Source organism: Ruditapes philippinarum, unplaced genomic scaffold (genome assembly GCF_026571515.1).
Source record: "Ruditapes philippinarum isolate M1 unplaced genomic scaffold, ASM2657151v2 ctg1300_1_1_1_1, whole genome shotgun sequence".
Classification (NCBI taxonomy): Eukaryota; Metazoa; Mollusca; class Bivalvia; order Venerida; family Veneridae; genus Ruditapes; species Ruditapes philippinarum.
The window spans coordinates 153,280-177,593 of record NW_026855312.1 but is presented as its reverse complement, the minus strand read 5'-3'; the positions used below and the strand labels follow the sequence as shown (position 1 = coordinate 177,593).

Genomic DNA, 24,314 nt, shown 5'->3' with positions numbered 1-24,314 from the left:
ACTTTAATAAATATGATTTTGTTTGGTTTTAAGGAAATATATATGACCTTAGTTTTTTCTGGGAGCAGTGATAGGCATGCGATTCAAATCACACCATTTGTTGGCATTTAAAAGATCATGAGTAAGAGATTCAACAACTCTGTTAAGGGATACATCAGAGGTTGAAAGGGTGGTGTCATCAGCAAAAATACCAGTTTCTGTTTTTTACATAGACAAAGGCAGGCCATTGATATAGATTAAAAACAGTATAAGACCTAGCACTGAGCTATGACGAACTCCAGTAGTTACTGAACTTGGCTCTGAATGTAAACCAGATATGTAAGTTTTTTGGGTCCTGCAATCTAAATAGGAGGAAAACCAAGCAACTGATGAAGGGATAAGGTTATAAGCTTTTCAATAATATTAGAGTGATTCACATAGTCATAAGCTTTAGAGAGATCAAGGAAAATTGAACAAACTATTTCATTTTTGTAAATAGCTGTAATCCAATCATCAATAATTCTAATCAATGCAGTTTGACATGAATGATTTGACCTGAATCAAGACTGACGTTGGTAAAGAAGATGATTTTTCTCAAGGTATTGCTTTAAATGTGAACTGCCATGACGTTCAAGAAGTGATATCAAGGGAAGTATAGAAATTGGCCTATAATTACTTTGATCACTTTTAGAACCCTATGTATAGAAATGACTTTGGTATTTTTGAATGATTTAGGAAATGTATTGTTTAGAATGCTATTATTGAATATAGTGGTAAGTATGGGAGCAATGATATGGGCCGATAACTTTAGAAACCTTGCACTGAGACCATCATCTGACCCACATGTCTTGTAATATCAATCGATTTTAATTGGTTCAACACATAAGTGAGTTCTATTTTAGGTATTTTGAAAGGGGGAAACCAGATAATTCATTGAGACCAGTCCATAAATTCTTTGGGTTGTGTTTGTTTTGATTGATGGTATCATTATAATATTGTCGCTTACAATCATATATGAGAGAATTAACGTGTTGTTTCCATATGTTGTAATTATATGTGTCATTAACTCTATGAAACTGGTTTTCTGTTTTAATAGCATCGAGGACGTTTTATTAATCCAGTTCTGTTGGGTGACCTTCTTTACTCGTTTTTTTCTGGTTGGTGCATGTCAAGGACAGACACAAATTTATCATTGAACAAATATATAGAGTTATCTTGATTTTCTACAGATCTATACTACTTCTGACAAGGATTGCTCTGACAATTCAGTAAAAATCAATTTTCATCAAAGTGTTTAAGAGACAGGAACAATTTTGTCTTATGCATGGGACCTTTAAGGTGACAACAGACACTTTCCGTGGTACTCACATAAATGTCATTTAAACCAACTTATTTTAGTGATAATTGTTATTTATTTAATCTTTGTGCATTAAATGTCGTGGATCATCATAAAAAATAACATATTTGAAAAATGCCTCTGTAAATGATTGATTATTAATAAAAATCCTAAAATTTTAAATCGTCATATCAAAGTCATTTTTTTATTTTTTTGTCATCAAACTTTTGGAAAATAAACATACTTTTAATATCTGGGGAACCGTGTCGCAATTTTTTTTATCTTTTCTCAAAAAAATATCACGTAACGTCAAACATTTTATGCGACTTTTTTCACCATACATATTACGTAATTAAAGATAATTAAGCCGCTGATTGAGCAAACAAAATCCCTGACACGGTTCCCTCCGTAAATGAATTCGCTTTCACGTGCTTTAAACCGCATGTTAATTGCTTGATTATTAAAAAAGTTATGCCGATTCAAAATTAGCCCAACCCGCATCAAACGAAGTGTCATAAGTCGGCTGTTCTCTCTCGGACCCCTACGTTTCACGCTAAATAATTGCATAATACACAAATATCGCACCAGAGAGGGTCACAAGTTGCGGTAACATACTCTAACAACATTTTATGACCCAGTGATATCTGACCAATTAAAAAGTTGCTGATTAATATCAGTTTATAACAGAAATTTCTTCAAATCTTAACGTGATTTATCGTCCGTCTGGTATCGGTCGCCCATGTCACGTGACTTTCGGTAGAATTTGAGGCACTCGGTGGGGGAAATGGAAAGTATTTGCACACCGCTAGCTGGGTATTTAATTGTTTCACTTTTGAAGTTTATTATTATTATTATTATTATTATTATCAGCATTTCAGCATTATTATTATATTTTACCAGTGTCACCCTGTGTATTCGTTAATGAAATTCCGTTAAAATATCAATTAAAATAACAAAAAACTGAGCTTCTGACGGTCTTTTAAAGTCCATGGTAGATGTAGAAATAAGAACAGCTAGGATATTATATATTTTTTTCCTCCAAATTGATATAAATCTTAGACAACCTAAAATGGTATAGAAATTTGTCAGGGACACCTTACCACAAGTCATATAGGCGTTCACAATAAAAATGTTGTTGTTTTACTTGACATTGTTAGTAAAACGAGGTTGAATGTAAAGCGTACAAAGTCCATAAACTCAATGTAATATCTATCAGATTAACGGGACAGACAAATAATTTTCACACATTATATGGATATTTTAGCAACTATATTTTAATCAACCCCGTGGTCGTGCTATTTGCCGCTATGCTTAATTATTTCATCGTCGGATACCCACGATTGATAATCATGTCACATAACATGCAGTAAATGATAAATGTTAATGGTTCGGCCGTGGGTATCCGACGATAGCTTATTTATGTTTCATACATTATGTTACGTACATTGGCCGACAATTTCTTATTTTATAAAAAGGCTAAATAAAAGGTAGACGATATTCGGTATTTGTATGATACATGAATTACGAGTAGTATGGACCAGTATGGACCGGTAATTCACGCATATATGGAACTACCGATTTCCCTCATTGTTGCCTCAACAGCGGGCGGAGCGTTATCGATAATTGACAGGTTACGCGAATAGCAGATAAAAATGGTAAAGGTAACGTAATAAAACGTTTAAAAACACATTTTTTGGACTAACTGCTCCCAAAATTAAATCACGAATGTGTTCAAAAAAGATGGATAAAGCTACTAAGCAAAAAATCTCATTTTAGGTATTTTCAATGATAATTGACTCCGTTGTCACCTTAACACTGATGTTTGAAAGTTTGCATGTAAGACAAACGGGAAAATGGTCGCTAATGGATAAGGAAGGTACCAAAACATCGACTATTTTGTGAGGCATGTTTGAAAATGCATGATCTATCAATGTAGCAGAGCTTGAAGTTACTCAGGTAGAAGATCAACAAGCTGAGAAAAATTTACAGACTGCATTAGATCTAACCAAGATTTAGAACAATTATCACGTTGTTAAAATCTTAAATAACAATACATTCTTTTCCTCTAAATATGATTTTCTAAGGATTCAGCTAAATAATCAAGCCACTCAACTTTAGAAGATGGTGGTCTGTATGCATAACACAAGTTCAAGCCAAATAAATTAAATAGAAATACTTTCTAAATCAGATCTCGTATGTATAAAAAATAAACAGTCTTACATTAACTGTTTTGTCATTCTAAAATTTTACTTTGTTCAATACCAAATAAAGAATCTAAAGAGTCTCCTCCCTTTTTAACGAGTGAACCTTGATTTAACGTATACAATATTAGATTAGTAAACATCAATAATTTAATCCATATTTTTATTATTATTATTATTATTTATTTATTTATTCATTTATTTTATTTTATTCTTTTAATATGTTTTTGTTGCTTTTACTGCTATACCAAATATCGAATTTCTATAAAAGTTATTTGTGGAAAAGTGTAAAGAAAGGTAGATCTAAATGACTGAATAAATTATTCACGACTAACGCATACTTCTGTTTTTTTACTTCTATAAACCTGTATACGGTTTACAAAGGTTAACCTGTTCCGGTCTACATATTACGGTGTACATCCGTTATTCAGTGAAGTTTGGTAATCAAACATAAAAAATGATGCTTTTAACTAATTAACAATACAATCATAAGACGGTGCGAATTCAAGTAGAACGGAATAAGACTAGCGTTTATTTGGTTTTACTTTAATCAAAATGCGCATTGCTGGTGTTTAAAGCAAACAGTAAAAAAGGATAAAATTACACGCTGTCAATTAAATTTTAAATTTGAAAATCAGACGAATGTAAAATATGAATTATTTGAAGCATATTTGGACATTAAAACCATTATTTGTACCATTGCTAGCATTCCTGCTACCTATCAGCTTAGTGATAAATTATCCATCGGACTTTGAAAGTGTAAGTAAATGTTTTATGCATACATTATAATAACTGTTATTCGTAGAAATCACGTCATAAACGATTGGAATAATATATTAGAATTATTTAAAAGTGCATTGTAAACCGAATGGTGGCGTGTTACTGTCTTAAATAATGTAAAGAATAAGCACTTAATTATTATAAACAAAAAAATCAGATTAATTTGAAAATTGTGTTTTGCATTTTGACATCTAGTCCTATGCATTTAAATCGTATGTGATATTTTATTATAACATTATACCGTTACTGGTCAGATGAAATTGATTATTTCCTAACATCCATGTGTCAGGTTTAAGCTTATCAAACTACGTTTCATGCCGAATTGGTGCAAAAAAACTTGTAACGTTTTGATTGTTTTTAATCAGAGGTAAAAACGCACGATTGTCATAAAATGATTGCAAGAACGCCGTGAGATGAAGAAGTGACAGCCTCTTTTAATAGCTCAGATATACTACTAACATCAATATTGCCTGTTATTATTTGATTGTATAGTTACACGTAAAAAAGCAAGCAAATGTATAAAGATGAACACTCACTGACACTTACTGATCAATGTATAAAACGCTCGTATATGGGCCATTTCACTAAATGGAAAGAAATGAATTACAAGAATGACGAGATGAAGACAGTTTGTACAACAATGTGGCGTGTGCTACATGTCAAACTTCATCAACATAGTTAATTAATATCAATTATGTGACGAGGACATAAATGTTGTAAAATCCATCAACAAACCGTTTGAAGCACATGTACACTATTTTCTTATAACTTATTATTAAAGAATGTTCTACTTATTTGTTGTTTAACACTGAACCAGCAATGTCACGTCATTTTACTTTTACGTGTAAGCGCAGACTTTTACTGCGGTATAAGTAAGGTGAGGTGGTTTACACAAAAAAAATGATACAAAAATTAAAACAAAAAGCATCATATTGACTATTTTATTGTCTGAGTTTTAAGGAAAATCTTACAATTATAATTAAAGCATATATATGCACTATGGAATTTCTTCCATTATATTTCCATAACGATTCTTCATCTAGGTCAAAAAGAAAATATGCATGAAATTGTGTCCGTATTTGGGGTCAGGCAACTCTACTTTTTTGCGCAGGATTTTATTTCACAAACTACGAGAAAGGCTTTAATAACAATGAAAAGAGTTTAAATGTTTTCTTTAATAAAGTGAAAAGATTAGTGCATCTTTTTTAACCCAAAAAAGCAAAAGCAGATTTGTATAAATTTGATCTGTTAATAGTATAGGTTTATTTTTTCAGTTTTTGTATGGTTTGTCAATAAGTTTTAAACATACACGTAGTATTGCTTTTATAACAAAAAAGTTAAACCAATTTGACCTTTATGTTAGCATGTCTATTGTCTACTTTAACACTCGAGCAAATTCTTTTATTGTGGACAATGGGCAAAAGGTCTCGTGAACAGATTAAAATAAATATGACAAAGTTCAACGCCCTGTCATGTTGTATGACATCTTGGATATTTGACACGCATGTTTTTATGCCCTCCTCGTACAGTAAAGTTAAACCTTGAACTTAAATTTATGTTTTTAATGTTTTTGTGACCTTTTCAAGATATATCAAAGTTCGATATCAAGTAAGCTGTACGAATTCTATACATATCCGTGGTCATGATATTTCTTTCTGACTAAAAAAATGTCATTGATAATTTTGTGATTTTTTTTCAAGCTATTAATTTGCGTCTTTATGTACATGTGCTTAATCTATGTACAAATGGTGCATGGTCAAATGAAAAATTGGCTTCATCTGGAGAAATAGGACCACACATAACAGATAACTGCTGACCGTACTTGACTTAAAGAAGTAAAGCCAAATCCTTTAGCATTAACAATATGATCTCCAACCGGTGAAAGTTTTCGCTTTATTTTTAATGCGGCGTTTAATAAACAGGTTTTTGCAACAAAAATTGCTGTGTTGAACTGAAAATGACATTCTTATTATTGAAATACTGATCTTGGTAATCAGTGCATCACGGTCACAAGAGCTGGAAATCTGACTGATATATTTCATTCAAAGATTGTACTAAGATTATCTACGGCGTACAGAAACACCGTCGTTGCTGTACTGTATATAAATGGCACATATTGGTAAAAACGTAGACCGCCGTTGCAAAACAGTCATTACTGTACTTATGAGTGTTTAAACCTAAAGTACAGATTCTATAATCTGCTAAATATCCAAGTTTAAGTTACTTTCTGTGACTTATTTGACTTTTAATTACTATTTCAGTGAATATTTCTACTAAAAGGATGGGTTTCAATAGTAGCTCCGACACTTTCTATTAATATTAAACTTAGATTAACCCATTTCTGCATGAACATTTTGTGAAAAATGGCTGTTTTCGTTGAAAAGTATCCCTTTACAAGTTCAGATTGCTATAAAACTACAAAAACTGCTTCAATACTAATCAAACTTGGCCCAAATGTTGACTGGACCCCTGCCTTTGTAACAACATGCTCAGTCTTAAATTTCCTGTTACCATGGCAACGAGGGGACATCTCAGAATTGCCAAAAATCATTTTTTTTTGTTGATTTCTGCAATCAATATTGATTTCAAAGTGCTGCAACTTCTCAAAGGCCTGAGATAGACTCAAAGGCTTTTCAGCGTTGGTTACACGTTACCTTATGATAGACCTTGGGTCTTTTTTGGCCTCTCACAAGTCAAATATTCTCTTGGCGATGAGGGGGACTGCCGCCCCCTTCAAATCCCCCAAACAGAAGGGGGCACATCCTCCTTCTGGCAACTCCCTTTTGTACCAATTTGACGGGGGCGGCGCCGAAAAAGTGATTACTTTTTTATCAACATTTCCCAAACGAAAACATGTGTTTGGGGCCAAAAAAGGACATTTTTTCACTATTTGAGGCCTTAAAGAGGGGGTCGAAAGTAAGTTTTTTCGCGTATATATGAGGTAAAGGGTTAACAAAAAGTGATGAAAATACCTTAAATTACCCACAATCGCGTTTCTCCGTGTTAAAACGTGGCCTTACATATAATTTTGAAGAAAAATTGTTGTTTTGTAGAATTTTTTAAATTTTTTTCATTCACAAAAAATGATGAAAATACCTGAAGTTATCCACAATCGCGTTTTTTCCATGTTAAAACATGGCCTTACATATAATTTTGAAGAAAAATTGTTGTTTTGTAGAATTTTTTTTTTTTTTTCATTCAATAGTTTTTTAAAATGTTTGTGTGTTGTTTTACATAGACATTCACCTCTTTGTCCACTGAAATTATTCAGCTTGAAAAATAATTTTGAAGGGAGAGATGACCTAATGCTTAAGTTGTCTGCATCTCAACTCAGGGATCTTGGGTTTGAACCCTACAAGTGTCACAATATGTTTCCTTAAATGACGCAAGTCCTTGTTGTTCCAGGAAGCTGAGGCGAGATTGTTACAAATAAGATATCAGCTTTTATCACAATCAAACTAGAATAACATTTTTATTAATTAGTCGTGAGGTCTAACTGCTACTTACACAGGCTACACAGGTGCTAGGGGCGTGGGAGACTTTTCATTACCTCTTATGAACAGATTCAATTAAACAAGTTTGTAATTTTCAAGTATAATTAATAGTGATAGAATTATTATCTCCATGTTTATCTTCCAAGCAAAAAAAAACAAACCCCAGAAGTGCTATTCTTATACTGTTTGTTAAACACTTGGGTAGGGAACCAAACAGTAAAACCCTCGCAAGTAAGATTTGAACAATTAAGATTAAATCCGTTCATATACGTGCATTTCGTCCCGGACACATAATTATTAAAAATGAGCTTATTGACGAAATGTGTATGTGTTAACGATTAATGTGAAATGGGGCGATATCGTTGGTCGGCAAATAATTTTGAACTCTTAGAGACATTATAGCACTAAAACACAATTAAGGCTTAAATTGAACAACTGTATGGGTTGAAGTTGTTTATCTAAATCAACTATCAACCGACAAAGTCATAAAAATATATTATTTAAACTTAATCTCTTATTGGGGTATTGGATAAGTTCACGTACATCAAAACTGTTGCCCCACCTTCTAATTTTCGATTTGTAGTATTTTGTTTTTCAGTGTTAAGGTGACTAAATTTGCACCACAATTCTGTATGAGCTTTTACTAGCTCGAGTATATTTGCATATAGATTTCAAATTAGATCATATCAATAAAAGTATCAGTATGAAGTAAATATTTGCTCTATATTGTTTAAAGGAATCAAAATGTGCGTACGTGATAACAGTGATGGCGATATTATGGTTGACAGAGGCCATTCCAATACCTGTTACTGCATTAATACCAGTGTTCTTGTTCCCACTAATGGGAGTCCTACCAGCAGCCGATGTCAGCAGTTCTTACATAAAGGTACAACAGTCATGTTATAGTTATTATATTATATGAAACGAGTTGTTACGAGGATATGCGACACCGAGGGATGTTTCTGCTAAATAAATGGCGAGGCCGTCCGGCCGAGACAATTTTTTGCAGAAACATCCCGAGATGTCGCCCCAGCCAGTGTTATTCCCCAGTTACTTAAGAGTTTCATATATTATAGCTGTTTTATCGCAATTTCATTATTTTTGACATAAATCGGCACAAAATGAAAGAAAAATACTATGTGCTCTTCTCTCTGTCTCTCTCTCTTATGCCCTGTCACTTAATATATGACATATTCTGTAACCCAATATAAAATGACCCAATACAAGCTAATGTCGCCGTCGCCAAAATAAGAGAATAAAAAAGATGTACAACCCTTGAACACTTAAGAACGTCGAATGTTTAATTAAGTGACGGGTTGTAAACTTACCTTGTTGAGAAAGTAATGTTGATTTAAGATTTAAGGGCTTTTTTTGGTGAAAATGATTAATTCAGCTGATTTACCCTTTAATTTTTAGCAGTTGTATATATGAGAATAAATTTCGTTTCTTTAACTATCTTTGTTTATATTTTTTCTTTTTCTGCTGCTACTGTGAACGTTCGTATCCCAGCTGCCCCATTGAAACCTCTGTGTTAAAACTTCACTTATATACAAAGCGCAAAAAAGTCAACTGTTATATCTAATTTAGTTGATTTTTTTTCTATATGAATCAATGATAAACGCCACTGTTATAATATCAAAACAGTTTTCAAATGCTCATTGAAAATGTACAGATTATAATGGGTTAGAAAGTACAAAAAAGCTCCAAACCTTTCAATAAAGTGTGTTTTTACTTACAAAGATCTAAAAACTCAACAGTTTTGCGTCTGTTCATGTATATATTAAAGTAGAAAACCAAAAATAGCGGATGTTTATCAAGGAACAAATGCGTAATCATACAGTTTCTGCATTGTCGTTACTTTTTTCTTCATTGTCGTTACTATTTTCTTCATTGCCGTTACTTTTTTCTGCATTGTCGTTACTATTTTCTTCATTGTGGTTACTTTTTTCTTTATTGTTGTTACTATTTTCTTCATTATGGTTACTTTTTTCTTCATTGTTGTTACTATTTTCTTCATTGCCGTTACTTTTTTCTGCATTGTCGTTACTATTTTCTTCATTGTGGTTACTTTTTTTATTGTTGTTACTATTTTCTTCATTATGGTTACTTTTTTCTTCATTGTTGTTACTATTTTCTTCATTGTGATTACTTTTTTCTTCATTGTTTTTACTATTTTCTTCATTGCCGTTACTTTTTTCTGCATTGTCGTTACTATTTTCTTCATTGTGGTTACTTTTTTCTGCATTGTCTTACTATTTTCTTCATTGTGGTTACTTTTTTCTTCATTGTTGTTACTATTTTCTTCATTGTGGTTACTTTTTTCTTCATTGTTGTTACTATTTTCTTCATTGTGGTTACTTTTTTAATCATTGCCGTTACTATTTTCTTCATTGTGATTACTTTTTTACTTCATTGTTGTTACTATTTTCTTCATTGTGGTTACTTTTTTCTTCATTGTTGTTACTATTTTCTTCATTGTGGTTACTTTTTACTTCATTGTCGATACCTTTTTTTTGAATGATATATATGTTAATATTTTGTAATTCTTATTTTACTTCTATTTCATTTTTATGCTAAACTGAGTTTTATCTTATTAATATTAAAGCGGTTCAAAATATATTTTATATATTGATTTTCATACATCAGGACACCACAATGCTATTTCTGGGTGGACTTATTGTTGCCGTGGCACTAGAGGAAAGTGGGCTACATATACGAATATCACTGGGTGTGATGAGGATAGTCGGAGCCCAGCCAATATTGTAGGTCAAATTTGATTGGCAAATAATGTCATTTTAGGCCATTGCTTTTTCAGCCATTAAAAACTGGCAAATCCACAATTTGGCTATTACGGAAAAGAAATTATCAAATATGCAATGGTTTGTAGAGTAAACTCAACGAAAAATTATCATTCCACCATTTTCCAATTTAAATGTTGCATACTGGTAAAGACGGTTACAGGGCGGCATGGACGGTAGCGTGCACTTACCATTTCTGTCTATAAAAAGGCTCAGTCGAACCAAGCCTAAAACATTTTCAATTTTGCCGTTTTGGGCAATCTATAAGGAATATATTTCTCAACTTATGAACAGGTTTTGTTAATATTTCAATACATAATGTTATGAATCATACCAACAGCGGCAGTGTCTTAATCAAACCAACGACATCTGAATTGGACAAAAGTAAGACCAAGTCGACCTTGATTCAATTTATGGGACATATTCTAATATAAATTGGTATTTCAGCCTGATGGCGGGATTAATGGCGACCACGTGGTTCCTGTCAATGTGGATAAGCAATACAGCAGCGACCTCTATGATGCTTCCTATAATTCAGGCTATCTTACAAAACATGGAAGATGTTCGAAAAAGTGCAATGGGTACCTGCTTTTCTTCTTGTTTGTAAAAAGGGCAACATTTACTCGTATAGTAATTGCAAAGAAAACCTGTATATCTGTGTACAAAAATAGTTTCATCGATACCCGAACAATATTGATTGTATATTATTATTAGGGATATCTCAAAATAATTCAAACCCTCTGATCAGCCCTCGAATTCCCTATTGAGTGATGTTTTGTAACCTTTCAACAAGTAATTTATATAAAATATTCATGCCAAATAAAAGGATATATCTTCTGCCAATAGTCAAAATTTTAATATTGACCACAATTGACTTAATCTCACACACTACCCATAACAATAACTGTTTATTTATTTCGTTATAATGGATGTTATCCGGAAGTTGGCAAATGTGGGATTTTCCATGCTAATTTCCCGGTACAAACAAACTTTTACCGTTATAGCTACACGTTACGGTAACAGAAAACTGTGACCGGTAAAAACAAGATTTGCGTCTAGTAGAATACAAATGTATATACATGCATTTAATTTATCAGATAACCTTGGTGAAGAAAATGCCGGATATGAAATTGGTTCCAGTACCGAAATGTCCAGTGGCATGTCATCGTTTGATACGGAAAGCGATGTATATTCTGCTAGTGATTTGCAATTAAAAGATTCCAAAGTTACACAAGACCCACTTCCAAACAACGATTTAGATAAAACAAAGTTTAATGGCGTGGCTGAGAGTAACATTGGCTGTGATTTAATGGATCCAAAAAGGTATGAAATATATTATATAAATTTTATTAATATGAAAAAGTGTATCCCTTTGGGCAAAGAAATAAACATATGTAGTATTTCCCGTGTGGCTGGTTATGACAGAAATGATACTCTGTCATAGTGTAAACTAATATATTTTTGTTCGATTGTGTTGGAAGCTAATAGCTTATTGAAACACTTTCGAATCGGTTTCTGGAACCAACCAGTACTAAGCAATGAGTGAAACGTTCCTTGCTCACTGAAACAACGGCTTGTAATTTGTTTGATACGATGTTTTAATTTTGAAGATAAACCATTGAGAAATACCAATACGTATACTTGCTTCTTCTCACTTTTATTAAAGAAAAGACAAAAAAAGATATATAAATAAACAAAACATTCTGCCATTGAAGATATACTATGCTCAGATTTAGTATTTGAAAATATTTATAATTGCTACACTGTCTCTTTGTAAATATGAAATAAACATCTTTTAACTGCATACAAAGTAGATATGTTGCATTTAAATTCTACACACTGTAGGTGGTTACAATATGAACATATACTGTAATTAAAAAACTTTTGTTTTTAAAGAAAAGACAGCTTTTACTTGACATGTAATAGGGAAAGCAGCTTCCAATACATAATTCATTCATTCTTTTAATCAAATTAGACATATTCGGTAAGACTTTTAAACATTAAACTATTTTACTCAACGATGAGCATAGTATATCTTTAAGCCTTATTAACATTACTTTTTTACACATCATTGCAGTCATTTCTACACGGTCAATGCCACAAATACAGAGAATGTTGAGCGCGATGAAAGCGAGGCTAATTCAGAACCAGTGTCCAGTAGTCCTGAAATTCGACGCATTGCTAAAGCTTTTGCCTTGAGTGTAGCCTATGGTGCAAATATTGGAGGTATTGCCACCCTGACTGGTACCCCGCCGAATCTTGTATTAAAACAAGAGGCTGATAAGTAAGCATATATTTCTCTTCTTATCGTCTTAAATTTGGACTGCATGTTTTCGTTTTGAAAAGAAAACTCGTCACAATATATAATTAATGGCTTCGGGCCATAGACCTTCCTAAGTCTGACCAACCAGTCGTAAACTTGCATATTGCTCTCAAGGCCATGCTTTATTTGTTATATTATACCGAATCTAAATCCTTACATCCCTTTTGTTGTTGTCATTTGTACTATAATTTGCTTTCAAATAATGATTTTATTTGTTCAGTGTGAAATATCTTAAACACTAGTCGGATTGTTTTATTATTTTCAAGCGATGCAGCAAAAAAATCATGCACTTATTTAATATACCATTTTTGTTTTTAATCAAAATAAATATTTTATGTTACTAGGCAAAAAAAACCGGACTTAAAGAATTTCACAATCTGTATAATTAAATTAAAGACAAATCATGACTTTTGATCAACATGTAATAAATTTATGTGAGACATTACAATAAATTCAGTAAAAGGAATCATTTATCAACACATTGAAATATAATACCTTATTTGCATACGCCCTTCTAAATTTAATATAACGTCATCCAGTCCATATAAGAATTATGGACTGGGTAGCCGGTCTGTAGGCGATTTATGGACTGGGTGACGTCATATTAGATCTAGAAATGCAAATGAGGTATATTATATGTATATTAAGGCCATAATGTTATATGATTTATGAACTGCTAAGTAAATGTAGGGCTTTGCTTATGTTCTCTCATTCATAGTTTCAATCGCTCGTTCCCTATGAATACAGATTAAAGGTAATTTTTAAACTTACGGAAAAAATTGAGCGAACTTCAGGGTAAACTTAACTTGGACTATCTTCAGGGTTAACTCATTGAACTGTTTTTTCGTATATTTGTAGGTTGTATAAATTGTACACCGGCGAAGAGTCCGAGATATCGTTTGCAAAATGGATGGGTTTCGGTTTCCCTCTGTCCTTATTCACTGCGGTGTTTGCATGGTTGTGGTTAATTCTACTCTTCATACGCTGTGGGTAATGTCATCTTTCATTTAATTGTATAAAGAAATTATATGACCTGGTATAAAACGTTGTAAGTTTATATAACCCGATCTATATTGGGTTATAATACCAACAACCACTTTAACACTGCCATATAAGCTGTCAAAATATTGATAACGAATCTATACGATCTCGTATAATTCCGCACAATTCCATTATTTGAGGAAAAATGAGAATTGTTTTTACAAATTGACAGTATCCGTGTATTTAACTCGTATAAATCATGCAAATTAAAATTACGAACGTACAGTAATTTAATTATATATGAAAAGAGAGCATTTGTATAAGAGGCCAGGAAAATATAGTTGATAAACGATAAATGTTTGCGTCAAGTAACAGCCATCACACGCAGTACTGATTGCTATATTGTGCACATATTGAATTTTCCATGAAAGTACTTGTATTTCACCTTGCGTAGAATATCCATTAATTGACTTTTATCTAATAACTTTCTTTGTTCTTCAACATCAAAATGTAGTGCTCATTATCATTTTTTGAATGAATTCTGTATTTTCGGCGTCCCGGTATGTATCTAATATTGATCAGAAAATGGACGTATTAGAATTAATATCTTTACCAAAATACAACTACAGTTGACTGATATTTCAAATACTTACTTACTTCTCCAACTCAAAGTATCTTATTCATATTAACTAATTTATCAATATGTTTACTTGTAGATGCTGCAAGAAAGCAAATGCAGAAGAAAGAGCAGCTATAAATAGAACGATTAAAACTCATTTGAAACAGCTCGGCAAACCATCGTACGTATTTTTTAAACGCACATTGTGGTTGAAATTTCCTTTATGTAACTTATTTTTGCGTGACGGTGCAATATAGCTGAAGAAAGTATAGCACTACAAATCACTGCTTGTTTAACTTTTGTCACCCTTCCCCTTCAATTTATTGCGAACACCATGTTAAAATGGGTATGAAAACGGAAAGCCGATGTTTTGTTTTATTAGCTGACATAATTTGACCATAGATCTTACAATCTAAAAACGTGGATTTGCATAGACTTTATTCAAATAATTATTTTATTGTTGAACTTTAAAGGATTTTTATCTATTTTAACTGAATGTATAAAAAACTTCCTTTTCAAATTGAAATTAAGTGCAAAATACATTAAAAATCAACATTTTTAGTGATGATTATTACCAAACATAAAATCTTTAAAAGTAAGAAAGTTCAATAGAAAGTGTGTGAAAAGAAGTCATCAAATGCTGTATGATAAATAGTCATCAAAAGCTGTAGTCGTGATATACATGTTTTAACAAATGATTCACATATCTCCCCCACCCCATTCAAGGCTTCAGTTGACCAGTATGTTGTTTTTTTTCTGTTATTATAGGCTGCGAGAAACTCAAGTTATGATTGTTTTTGTTTGTCTTGTATGTCTATGGTTATTTAGAGCTCCTCCTAATATACCAGGATGGGGACGTGCAGGTTCTTTAAAGAAAGGGTAAGTACTTAGTCCAATGTTATATTTTATGATGACTGCTAATGGGAAACATTTTTTTTCTCCAAGCGACACCAAGTTTAATATTTGATGCACTCCGTCTTGTCATAGTTTGCACTTTTCTCTATTCAGTCTCTTCATGTTTTTCATTTTCCCTAAATGTGATCTGAATGAAATAGAGATATGTTCATTCAAGAAATTTAACGGTTTAAAGGTTAAATGACAGACTTTATGTTTGTTAGCCTTTATTTCAACAATATAATATCATAATAATTATAAACGATTTATTGTGTGACAAAGTTAAAAAAAAAAAAGTTGTTGATGAGTAGCTTACCCAAAGCTTATTTTATCAGAAAAAGAAATAACTTAAATACGTGTAGTTGACTGCGTCACTAATGTATCACAAGGAACATATCTTAAATAAGGATAAACTATTCCTGGAAGTATTTGTGAAATTCAAGGTAAAAAAAATGAAAAAGAAAAGTAGTATATTAATGCACTGTGTCTGGATTTTTACGTTTCCTGCTTTTTCCATAAAAATAAGACATTTTGTAAGTTAACTTCCTGTTTGATTTATTTTCAGATTTGTCTCAGATTCTACACCATGCATTTTGCTCAGCATTCTTCTGTTTCTACTTCCGGCGGAAAAGCCTAGAGTTTTTTGGCTTGCAAAAGACGGTAAAGCTTGTTTATAAAATATACGGATAAAATAAAGTTATTTTCGTATAACCAAAACAATGATACTGACTGTTTCCGATGTAGTATATTAGAAATTTAATCTTTATTTCAGACAAACCATCATACACTCCCCTCATAGACTGGAAGACAGTTTGTCAGAAGCTTCCCTGGGGTGTTATAGTTCTACTTGGAGGCGGATTCGCCATTGCAGATGCCAGTAAGGTATGTGTATAAGATTCGTGCCTTATATAACTACAAGAACTAACATATATATGGTTTCGTACTTAAAACTCTAAGCTACGAGCATATATTTCAAAGACAACCGTAAATAAATTTAAAAACAATTTTCTCTAGAAAGTTGCGAAGGCGTAACATTTTTAAAGTACATTGTATTCTAAATTTGTGCACAACAAATGAATTGTAAGACATTTTTTTCTAAGTTATTTATTTCTCCTTCCTTTAAATATATGTTAAACATACGGTAGACTGGTACACTATTAAGTTTTATTATTTTAACCATCAATCACTTTTATAACTTCAACTAAAATATTTTACCATTTGTAGAATGTTATAGCGGTTTTGCCATTATATTATTTAGTTGAAACGCTTCTGATTCGGAAGTTTGTTTAATCTATATTTGTTATCATTATTACATTTACATATGTCACTATTATAATAAAAGATTTGATTTCTTACGAACGTATTGATAATGATTGGATGGTATTTGTCATTAAAGGTAACATTCTTAGATTTGACAGACGTGTACAATATATTTATTATTTCGTTTCATCCACAGTGTAGACATAAACTGTAGACAAAAGTTTCCGTTACTTCAAATAATTAGTTTGAATTACTTTATTTCTTTTAGTGTTAACATCACGGTATAGAACATTCTTTAGAATATATCAATATCATTCCATTTGATTATAAACAGCTCATGTATGCACTACATAAAGTGAAACTATGAAGTACTAATATTACATGTTCCTTATGGCTTTTGTATTGGATATCGTTTTACAGAAATCTGGCCTGTCCAAATGGGTTGGTTACGAACTGCGGGTATTTTCAAGCATGGATAGTTGGATTATGAATTTGATTATCTGTTTTATTGTGGCAGGAGCCACTGAAGTTACCAGTAACACAGCTTCAGCTACCTTATTAATGCCAATACTCTCTGAACTGGTATGTCATATTTCATTATCTTGTCAGATAACTCTAACACATGGCAGTTGTATTTGTAAAAGTATATTTTTTATAATATTAAGTTTCATTAAAAGTGTGTTTGGTGTTTTTCTTTCTGAATTGTCAATAAATAAAAACAATTATCATGAACCGCAATTGTTTGCGTTTCTTTTTTTTTTCCTTTAAAATGTACTAGATAGCATATTCGAATTTCCTAAAGTGTCATTGAAACTGTTTTAATCCTCTTAGTTTAACAAAATGAAATGGTCTGCAAACAATATTTTCTTGCGATTTCATGCAAGTCAGGTACTTTATTTTATTGTTGTCATTTGTTTTAGTTGTTGTTTTGTTGTTGTTGCCCTGTTGTTGCCCTGTTGATGCTTCTAGTTGCTCCTTTATGTTTCAGGCTATACAAACAAAAATTCATCCACTATACCTTATGATGTCAGCAACCGTGGCATGTTCCTTTGCTTTCATGTTACCTGTTGCAACACCTCCAAACGCCATCGTCTTTTCTTCAGGTTACCTTACTATTCCAGATATGGTATGGAGCAGTGTTTTTCTTATCATTATTTTAATCACAATTCGTTGGATTTTATGATTTATTTGACAGGAATAGATATATTTTAATATAAATTAAAGTAAGATTATGACAAATAATATCAAATATGTATGATGGAAAGCGTTAGTGCTTTTCCAAATGTTGAAGGATTTTGTTTTGTTTTCCAATGTTACCAAAACAAAACTTATCAAACAATTTAAACAATATTTTTTCAATATTTTCGTTGATAGATTTATCACATGATAATGCATACATTATTATTATTATTATTATTATTATTATTATTATTATTATTATTATTATTATTATTATAATATCATTATAATTATTATTATTATTATTATTATTATTATTCAGGCATTAGCAGGCCTTCCAATGAATGTTATAGCTGTTTTATGCCTCACCCTCGGGATCAACACTTGGGGATCATCAATGTTTAATCTCGATACATTTCCAGACACATTTAACAAGAATGTGACAATCCCTGTTAGTTAGATGATGACATGATGATGTCATAAACTAATAATTAGATGACGCCCTAAACAAGCAGTTCTATGATGTCATAAACAAACACTCATTGGTTGTCTTAATCGGGGCTTTCGACAATGAATTATTCCCATGTGTGTATTCAGCATCTCATCTCGAAAAAAGAACTGACGAATTCATGACCAGTGTTGATATAATCGTTTATTGTTCAGATACATTGACACAACTACCATGCGAATACACGTGCCTGCAGTTGTATTCTTCATCATTTTGAATATAAACAAGAAAGTATAGGAAGATGACATTCAATGTCATTCATTACCACGGAATGTCACAGACCAAATGGATAAGGATTTATGAATTTATGGTCGGAGCTTAAGATATGAGAGATAGACTAATAAGAGAAACTAGAACTCCGCGAGTCGGATGTGTCGCCTTGTGAACAATGTAGTTTAGGGGAAATGGCCAGGACAAAAATGAAATATGAAAAATAACAAAGGGCAATAACTAAAAAAATCATAAGTGCAGAGCAGCAGTTTCTGTACACTGCACTTCTTATCAATAACATCTATCATTCTATGATGTTTCAAGTCCATAGCTTTCATACTTGAGGAGAAATGACCAGGACAAAAATAAAGTCTAATGGATTAAAGATCTATGAAGTTTAGTCCATAGCATTAGATTGAAGAGAAATGACAAATAAGATGAAAATTAACAAGCAATAATAAAGTTTAAGAACTTTGCGGTGGCCTTTGCACTGGGGACTTCGGTTAAAAGAAGCTTCATTCCAAGCAATCAATCAAATATTGTTAGCTAAAGTTTTAATTGGGTTAGAAGAAGAAGGTAGAAAGAATATGTCATCAACGATCCAAAACGATTACATATATGTTTAATGAAGTTTTGTGGAAATGTTTTATCTTAGCCTTAAATATTCAAAAATGTAACGTGTTTAAAGAGAGGTCATTCATCATCCCGACTCTCGCAGTTAATAAAATAATAACGCTTATGAATGTCGCCGTCAAGAAAAACTTTCCCAGCTAGCTTGCACAAACTGTAGTTAATCAGATATTTTGCTATGTCATACTGAATCCTTTTAACTTAAGTATTTACAGTGGGTACTCCATAATTCAGACTTAGCCTGGTTTGGTGGTTCCTATCAAAATGGGTATGGTCAAATACTGGCTAAACAGAAGTTCTGCTTCGCATATAAACATAAAAATTCAAAACTTACTATTCACCTGTCATTCATATGTTGCAAATCTTATACTCTTTGTTGTGATATTGAAATTAAAGGCACTGAAATGTATGAGAATTTCATAACCAAATTTTATACCTGCATCAAGATAGTGATATATATTGTACTTCAGAATCAACTTTGAATAAATCGCTTTGAAAAATAGCATTTAAACTTGGCTTTATGTCTAATTATATATTTATAAAGTACTTGACACTTTTAAAAAGAACACAAGGTATTTCTTTGCTGTTATTCCGGTCTTCTTTTGCATTTCACATTCATTATTTTTTATTTCTTTAGATTTTATTCATAATCAACTGGCTTTTCATGCAAAGAAAAGTGCAATTAAAGTTTTACTTAAGGAAATTCAATTACTGAACACTGTACTACATGTCTATCCGTAACTTTGCTTTTGTATTTAAAAGTACTCTTTCATTTCCATTAACTTTGCAATACATTCTTGTCTAGTCGTGTTCCTATCATTCAACCATTTCTCTATGTCTCTTCTCTCGCTTTTGTTGTTTTTGTTGTCTAGTTTATGATCATGACTGTGTCGCACCTTCTTTGCTGTCCTCTCATCGGAATCTTTCCTGTACGATATACGAATCTTAGAGTCGTATGAGATAGATCTTGTCATGTTTGCGTCCCTTTCTGACATAGATGCACCATCTACTTCAATGTTTGAAGTGAAGGAAACGGATTTTTTCCTTCTAGGGGGCATGTGATTATTTTTCATCCAAACGTTGCTGACACATGAAATCGATCTTTTCTTTTCAGGGACGTTCTTCTTTTTAGGTATGGGACTGCTATCTAGACTTAGGCGTTGTTGGTCAAGATAAAAGGATGGTATGCTTATATCTTGATCTGCATGTTGTAAACATGACTTCCGTATGACATTTTTATCTGTCAAAATCGGCAACTCATTGGTCGTGTCTTCCAAATGTTCTTCCTCTACGATAGAAGGGTTTTTACCTTTCCGGTACATTGAAAACTTCCTAGCTGTTTTTGCTGTGGTATAAAGTTTTTTCCAACGCTTCTGTGACGGACTTTCATTTCCTTCACTTGATGAAGAGATTTTTCTTCCATGCTGTTTGCTAAGTCTTTCGGTATGTGCGTTATCAAACAGCTCACTTGAATTGGTAGATTTTGTGCTCTTTTCTGAGCCTCTCCGTGAATATAAAGTTCTATATGAATGGTATATTTCATCGTATGAATGGCCGTCATCAGCAGCAGAAAATCGTAAACAGTTTGATAGGCGCCTTGCTCTTTGAAAAGTGTCATTTTCTATGTTGAGCAACCCCGAATTCAGTTTTCCTGTCGAAGTTTTCTTTTTATTGTAAGTATCCAAAATGTTCGCTTTACTTTGGTATTCAAGTCCGATCAAAGCCGCATTTTTTATTACAACTGAAGCTCGTGGATGTATGAAACTCTGTCTCCTAACCCGAATTGTCTCTTTTTTGCTGGTTACTTTATCTGAGTCAGAGTGATTGTGTTCGGGTTCATCTGACGTTTTCGCTTGTGTTTCATACTCTTCCATAAGAACTGGCAATTTCCCTCCAATCATTGTGTTTTCAGAGTCTTCTATCATACTTGCTGAATAGCCTGCTGTTGCGACTGGATAAATTTGCCTTGTTGATCGTGCATGAGATAGCGTGTGGACTCTCGAAGAGATTGGCTTTTTGCCAGTTTTATGAAGCATTGCCTCTACAGTTGGTTGAACAATTAAAACAACCAGTTTCCAATATATAAAATATAGTTCGTTCAGTTTAACAAATATATGTACAAATCTGACTATAGTATATATTCCCCATATTGTAATCATACTCGTTAGGAGAACAGTCACTGATGATGTAATCAATTTTGCCGGGTCATGTTTTCTGTTTGACATTGATCCTTCCATTGTTCTTGCAGTTTGTGTGACAACATTACATATTCTAAAATACATAAGTGTGCTCAAGAAAATTGGACTCAACACAAAAACAATTATTTGAATGATTTCGTAGGCTATTTTAGAGTCGCCACTAAGAAGCTCAATGTCATCAACGCTTGTAGCATTTGATAGGCTCGATGGTTTATTGTTGATCATCACAGAAAGAATTGCTGTAGAGAACATTCCAGCCGGCGTTAAGCAGATTAGTAGGGTTTTGATGGCATACCGTTGTGTCAGTAACAGTGAGGCTTGACCGCGATACTCACACGCCTTGTATCGTACAAAAGCTATTGCAAGAAAGGTACAGCAGGTAGAATAGTAGAACATGATGTCTGCAATGGCTGAAATATCAGATTTAAATTTACCACTCAGTCATTCATTGATTTCAGTTGTTGTACAGATGCTGTATCTAAAGCAAATAGGGCATGTCAATATAGTCTTGTCATTCCAAAGGGTAAAGTAACAGGAAATATGAAAATGTCATCTTAGATTAAATGTAAACAAGTGCAAAGAATTTCTTCATTTTTGACCGACAAAGTGGAGTGGGATTACTTCAAATTCGGGTGTTTTATTCTTTATTTATTTTTTCACTTATTTTTGTATTTAAGATATATGGAATATCTGCACTCATTATCGCAAACCTTTATACATTAGTCCAATGATTGGGCTAAGTAAAATAATACTGCATTGAAAGGGGCATCTTATCTTTTTAATCAAGTGCATATGATAATATAATGATTATACCTTTAACTCCAGTGCATACTTTTGTAGAGCATGGCCAAAATTCTGTCCAAATACATGCAATTAAGGCAACCAAGCTTAATCCGGTTTTACATGCTTGAAGAATATCAATCGCATTTAGATGAAGCGTCCTGGTCTAAAATAAACATATTCATTAACGTTTATGAAACGCACATATAACATGTAATACAGAATTTAAGTCTTTATAATTGCAATTTATTTTGTTAACAAACTTGATCTTAATCGGGATGAATAATTATAATAAAAACATAAAAATTGGTAAAAGAAACTGAAAAATAATAAGAACACTAAAACATTATAAACTTTTTGAAACAGGCTTTTGCTCATGCCTCTGTGTCTCAAATAAATACTTAAAATGGAAAGAAAATATTTAACAATTTAAGAAATAAAATATATATTATACCTTCACTGTATAGAGATACAAGGTATTGACACAAAGTCCTATAAAATCCATAGCAGTTATAGAAAGGATATGTCCAAGTTCAAACTCCATGTTTGGTGTAGTACCAGGCAGGGGACAAACTGCTCCTAGAATTGTTATTGTTGTAAGGTTTCTTGCGCAAATAAAATTCTTCATAAAGCCAAACCTGTTTTGCGTCCCTAAAGTGATAAGTAATTGATAACAACCGACATATATTGACGTCGATGTTGTCGAACTATTAACACCAAATTATCTGGCTTGCATTAGTTACTTAGTGCCTCAATTAATGTTAGGAAAACAATGTTACAATCATTCTATGAAAAATTGATTATATTTTAAGTTTAAATCAGCATTTGTCCTACATTTGCGGCTACAAATAGTAAAATTACAACAAGCCTTTATTATTGTTATCTTAGATTATTTGATACCTTTTTTATCAAAATTTGTAGATGATGGATATTTGAAATGATTTACTGAAAGTGAAAGCAATAATTCAATTAAACCAAATAGAAATAAGTATGATTTATGATATTATTACATTATGGAGAGTGATGGTTATAGTGAAACTCATTGATTTACTTGTAAGTTAGTGTGTTATAAAGTTGTTGCCGATCTTTTTAATGTATCACCTGGAGAACTGTATACTTTGAACATGACCGTCTCTATCGAAACTTACAGATTATTTTCTGTGCTTGTTTGCATTTTTCTTTATATCCAAAACATTTTTACAATTAAACTACCTCTTTCTTTTTTTTATTTTCTTTTGTTCACTGATTGTGTTTCAAAGGCATCAGAACATTTCATATTTGTTATTATCCATCGCAGTTAAAATTATGTGATGATGTCATGAAATAAGAAGATATCCTAATAAATATCGTAGCGAGTCACCTTAAAGGTTCTTGACCAAATAATGTTTAAGTTGCCCCTTTTTATAGCGTCCGTGGCCGAGTGGTTAAGGTCGTTGACTTCAAATCACTTGCCCCTCATCGCTGTGGGTTCGAATCCCGACAGGGACTTTGGATTCTTTCATGTGAGGAAGCTATCCAGCTAGCTTACGGAACGTCGATGGTTCTACTCAGGTGCCCGTTCGTGTCTGAAATAATGCATGTAAGGGCACCTGAGGTCTTCCTACACCAGTAAAAGCTGGAACGTCGCGATATGACCTATACTGTGTCGATGTGACGTAAAACAACAACATTTCTATTTATCCTGGATGCACATATACCGAAATAAAAGTAGTTGTTTTTTCGGTTTTAACTTTTCCAGAAATGTCTCATATATAAAACTTATCAATGTGTCGTTCATAACTAGTGATTTCATATCGATGTGAAATGCCTTCTCACAGTGTTCTAAATACCTGTGTAGTTTGATGTATTTACTAATTTCGTCCTTATTTGAATAGCTCAATTTGTGTCAATGCATTTCTCAATGTCAATGGGTTTAGTATTTTGTCAATCCCTCCCTTTTTTAAAGGCTTCATCTATTGTGATGCCTCCCTCATTTTGATGAGTTTTACATGTCCATTTCTGTTTTTCTTAAATAGCTTAATTTGTACCAATTCCTTCCTTACTATGAATAGCTTTTGCTGTGTCAAATCCTTCCGGTCTTTTAATGGGTTTTATCATTTCCCTATTTCTTATTTTATTTAACATTTTTCTGTACCTGTTACCAC

At 32.4% G+C, this 24,314-nt stretch overlaps 1 protein-coding gene across 1 annotated transcript; it reads left to right on the top strand.

Annotated features, from left to right (window-relative positions):
* The first annotated feature begins 3,980 nt into the window (after nt 1-3,980).
* Nucleotides 3,981-18,696, top strand: LOC132742900 (solute carrier family 13 member 2-like). Its single transcript, XM_060731405.1, has 14 exons — nt 3,981-4,275; nt 8,527-8,676; nt 10,437-10,552; nt 11,036-11,169; nt 11,686-11,911; nt 12,666-12,872; nt 13,770-13,901; nt 14,609-14,692; nt 15,280-15,390; nt 15,971-16,065; nt 16,178-16,287; nt 17,086-17,247; nt 17,654-17,791; nt 18,167-18,696. The coding sequence occupies exons 1-14, from the start codon at nt 4,168-4,170 to the stop codon at nt 18,302-18,304; spliced, it is 1,911 nt and encodes a 636-aa protein (XP_060587388.1). The 5' UTR covers nt 3,981-4,167; the 3' UTR covers nt 18,305-18,696.
* The last annotated feature ends 5,618 nt before the right edge of the window (nt 18,697-24,314 follow it).

What these genes read in the sequence shown, in the direction of transcription:
- LOC132742900 (XM_060731405.1), top strand. Translation starts at nt 4,168, where the DNA reads ATGAATTATTTGAAGCATATTTGGACATTAAAACCATTATTTGTACCA. An exon ending in CCATTGCAGATGCCAGTAAG is followed by an intron (nt 16,288 to 17,085) that starts GTATGTGTATAA and finishes ATCGTTTTACAG; the next exon opens with AAATCTGGCCTGTCCAAATG. An exon ending in ACCTTACTATTCCAGATATG is followed by an intron (nt 17,792 to 18,166) that starts GTATGGAGCAGT and finishes ATTATTATTCAG; the next exon opens with GCATTAGCAGGCCTTCCAAT.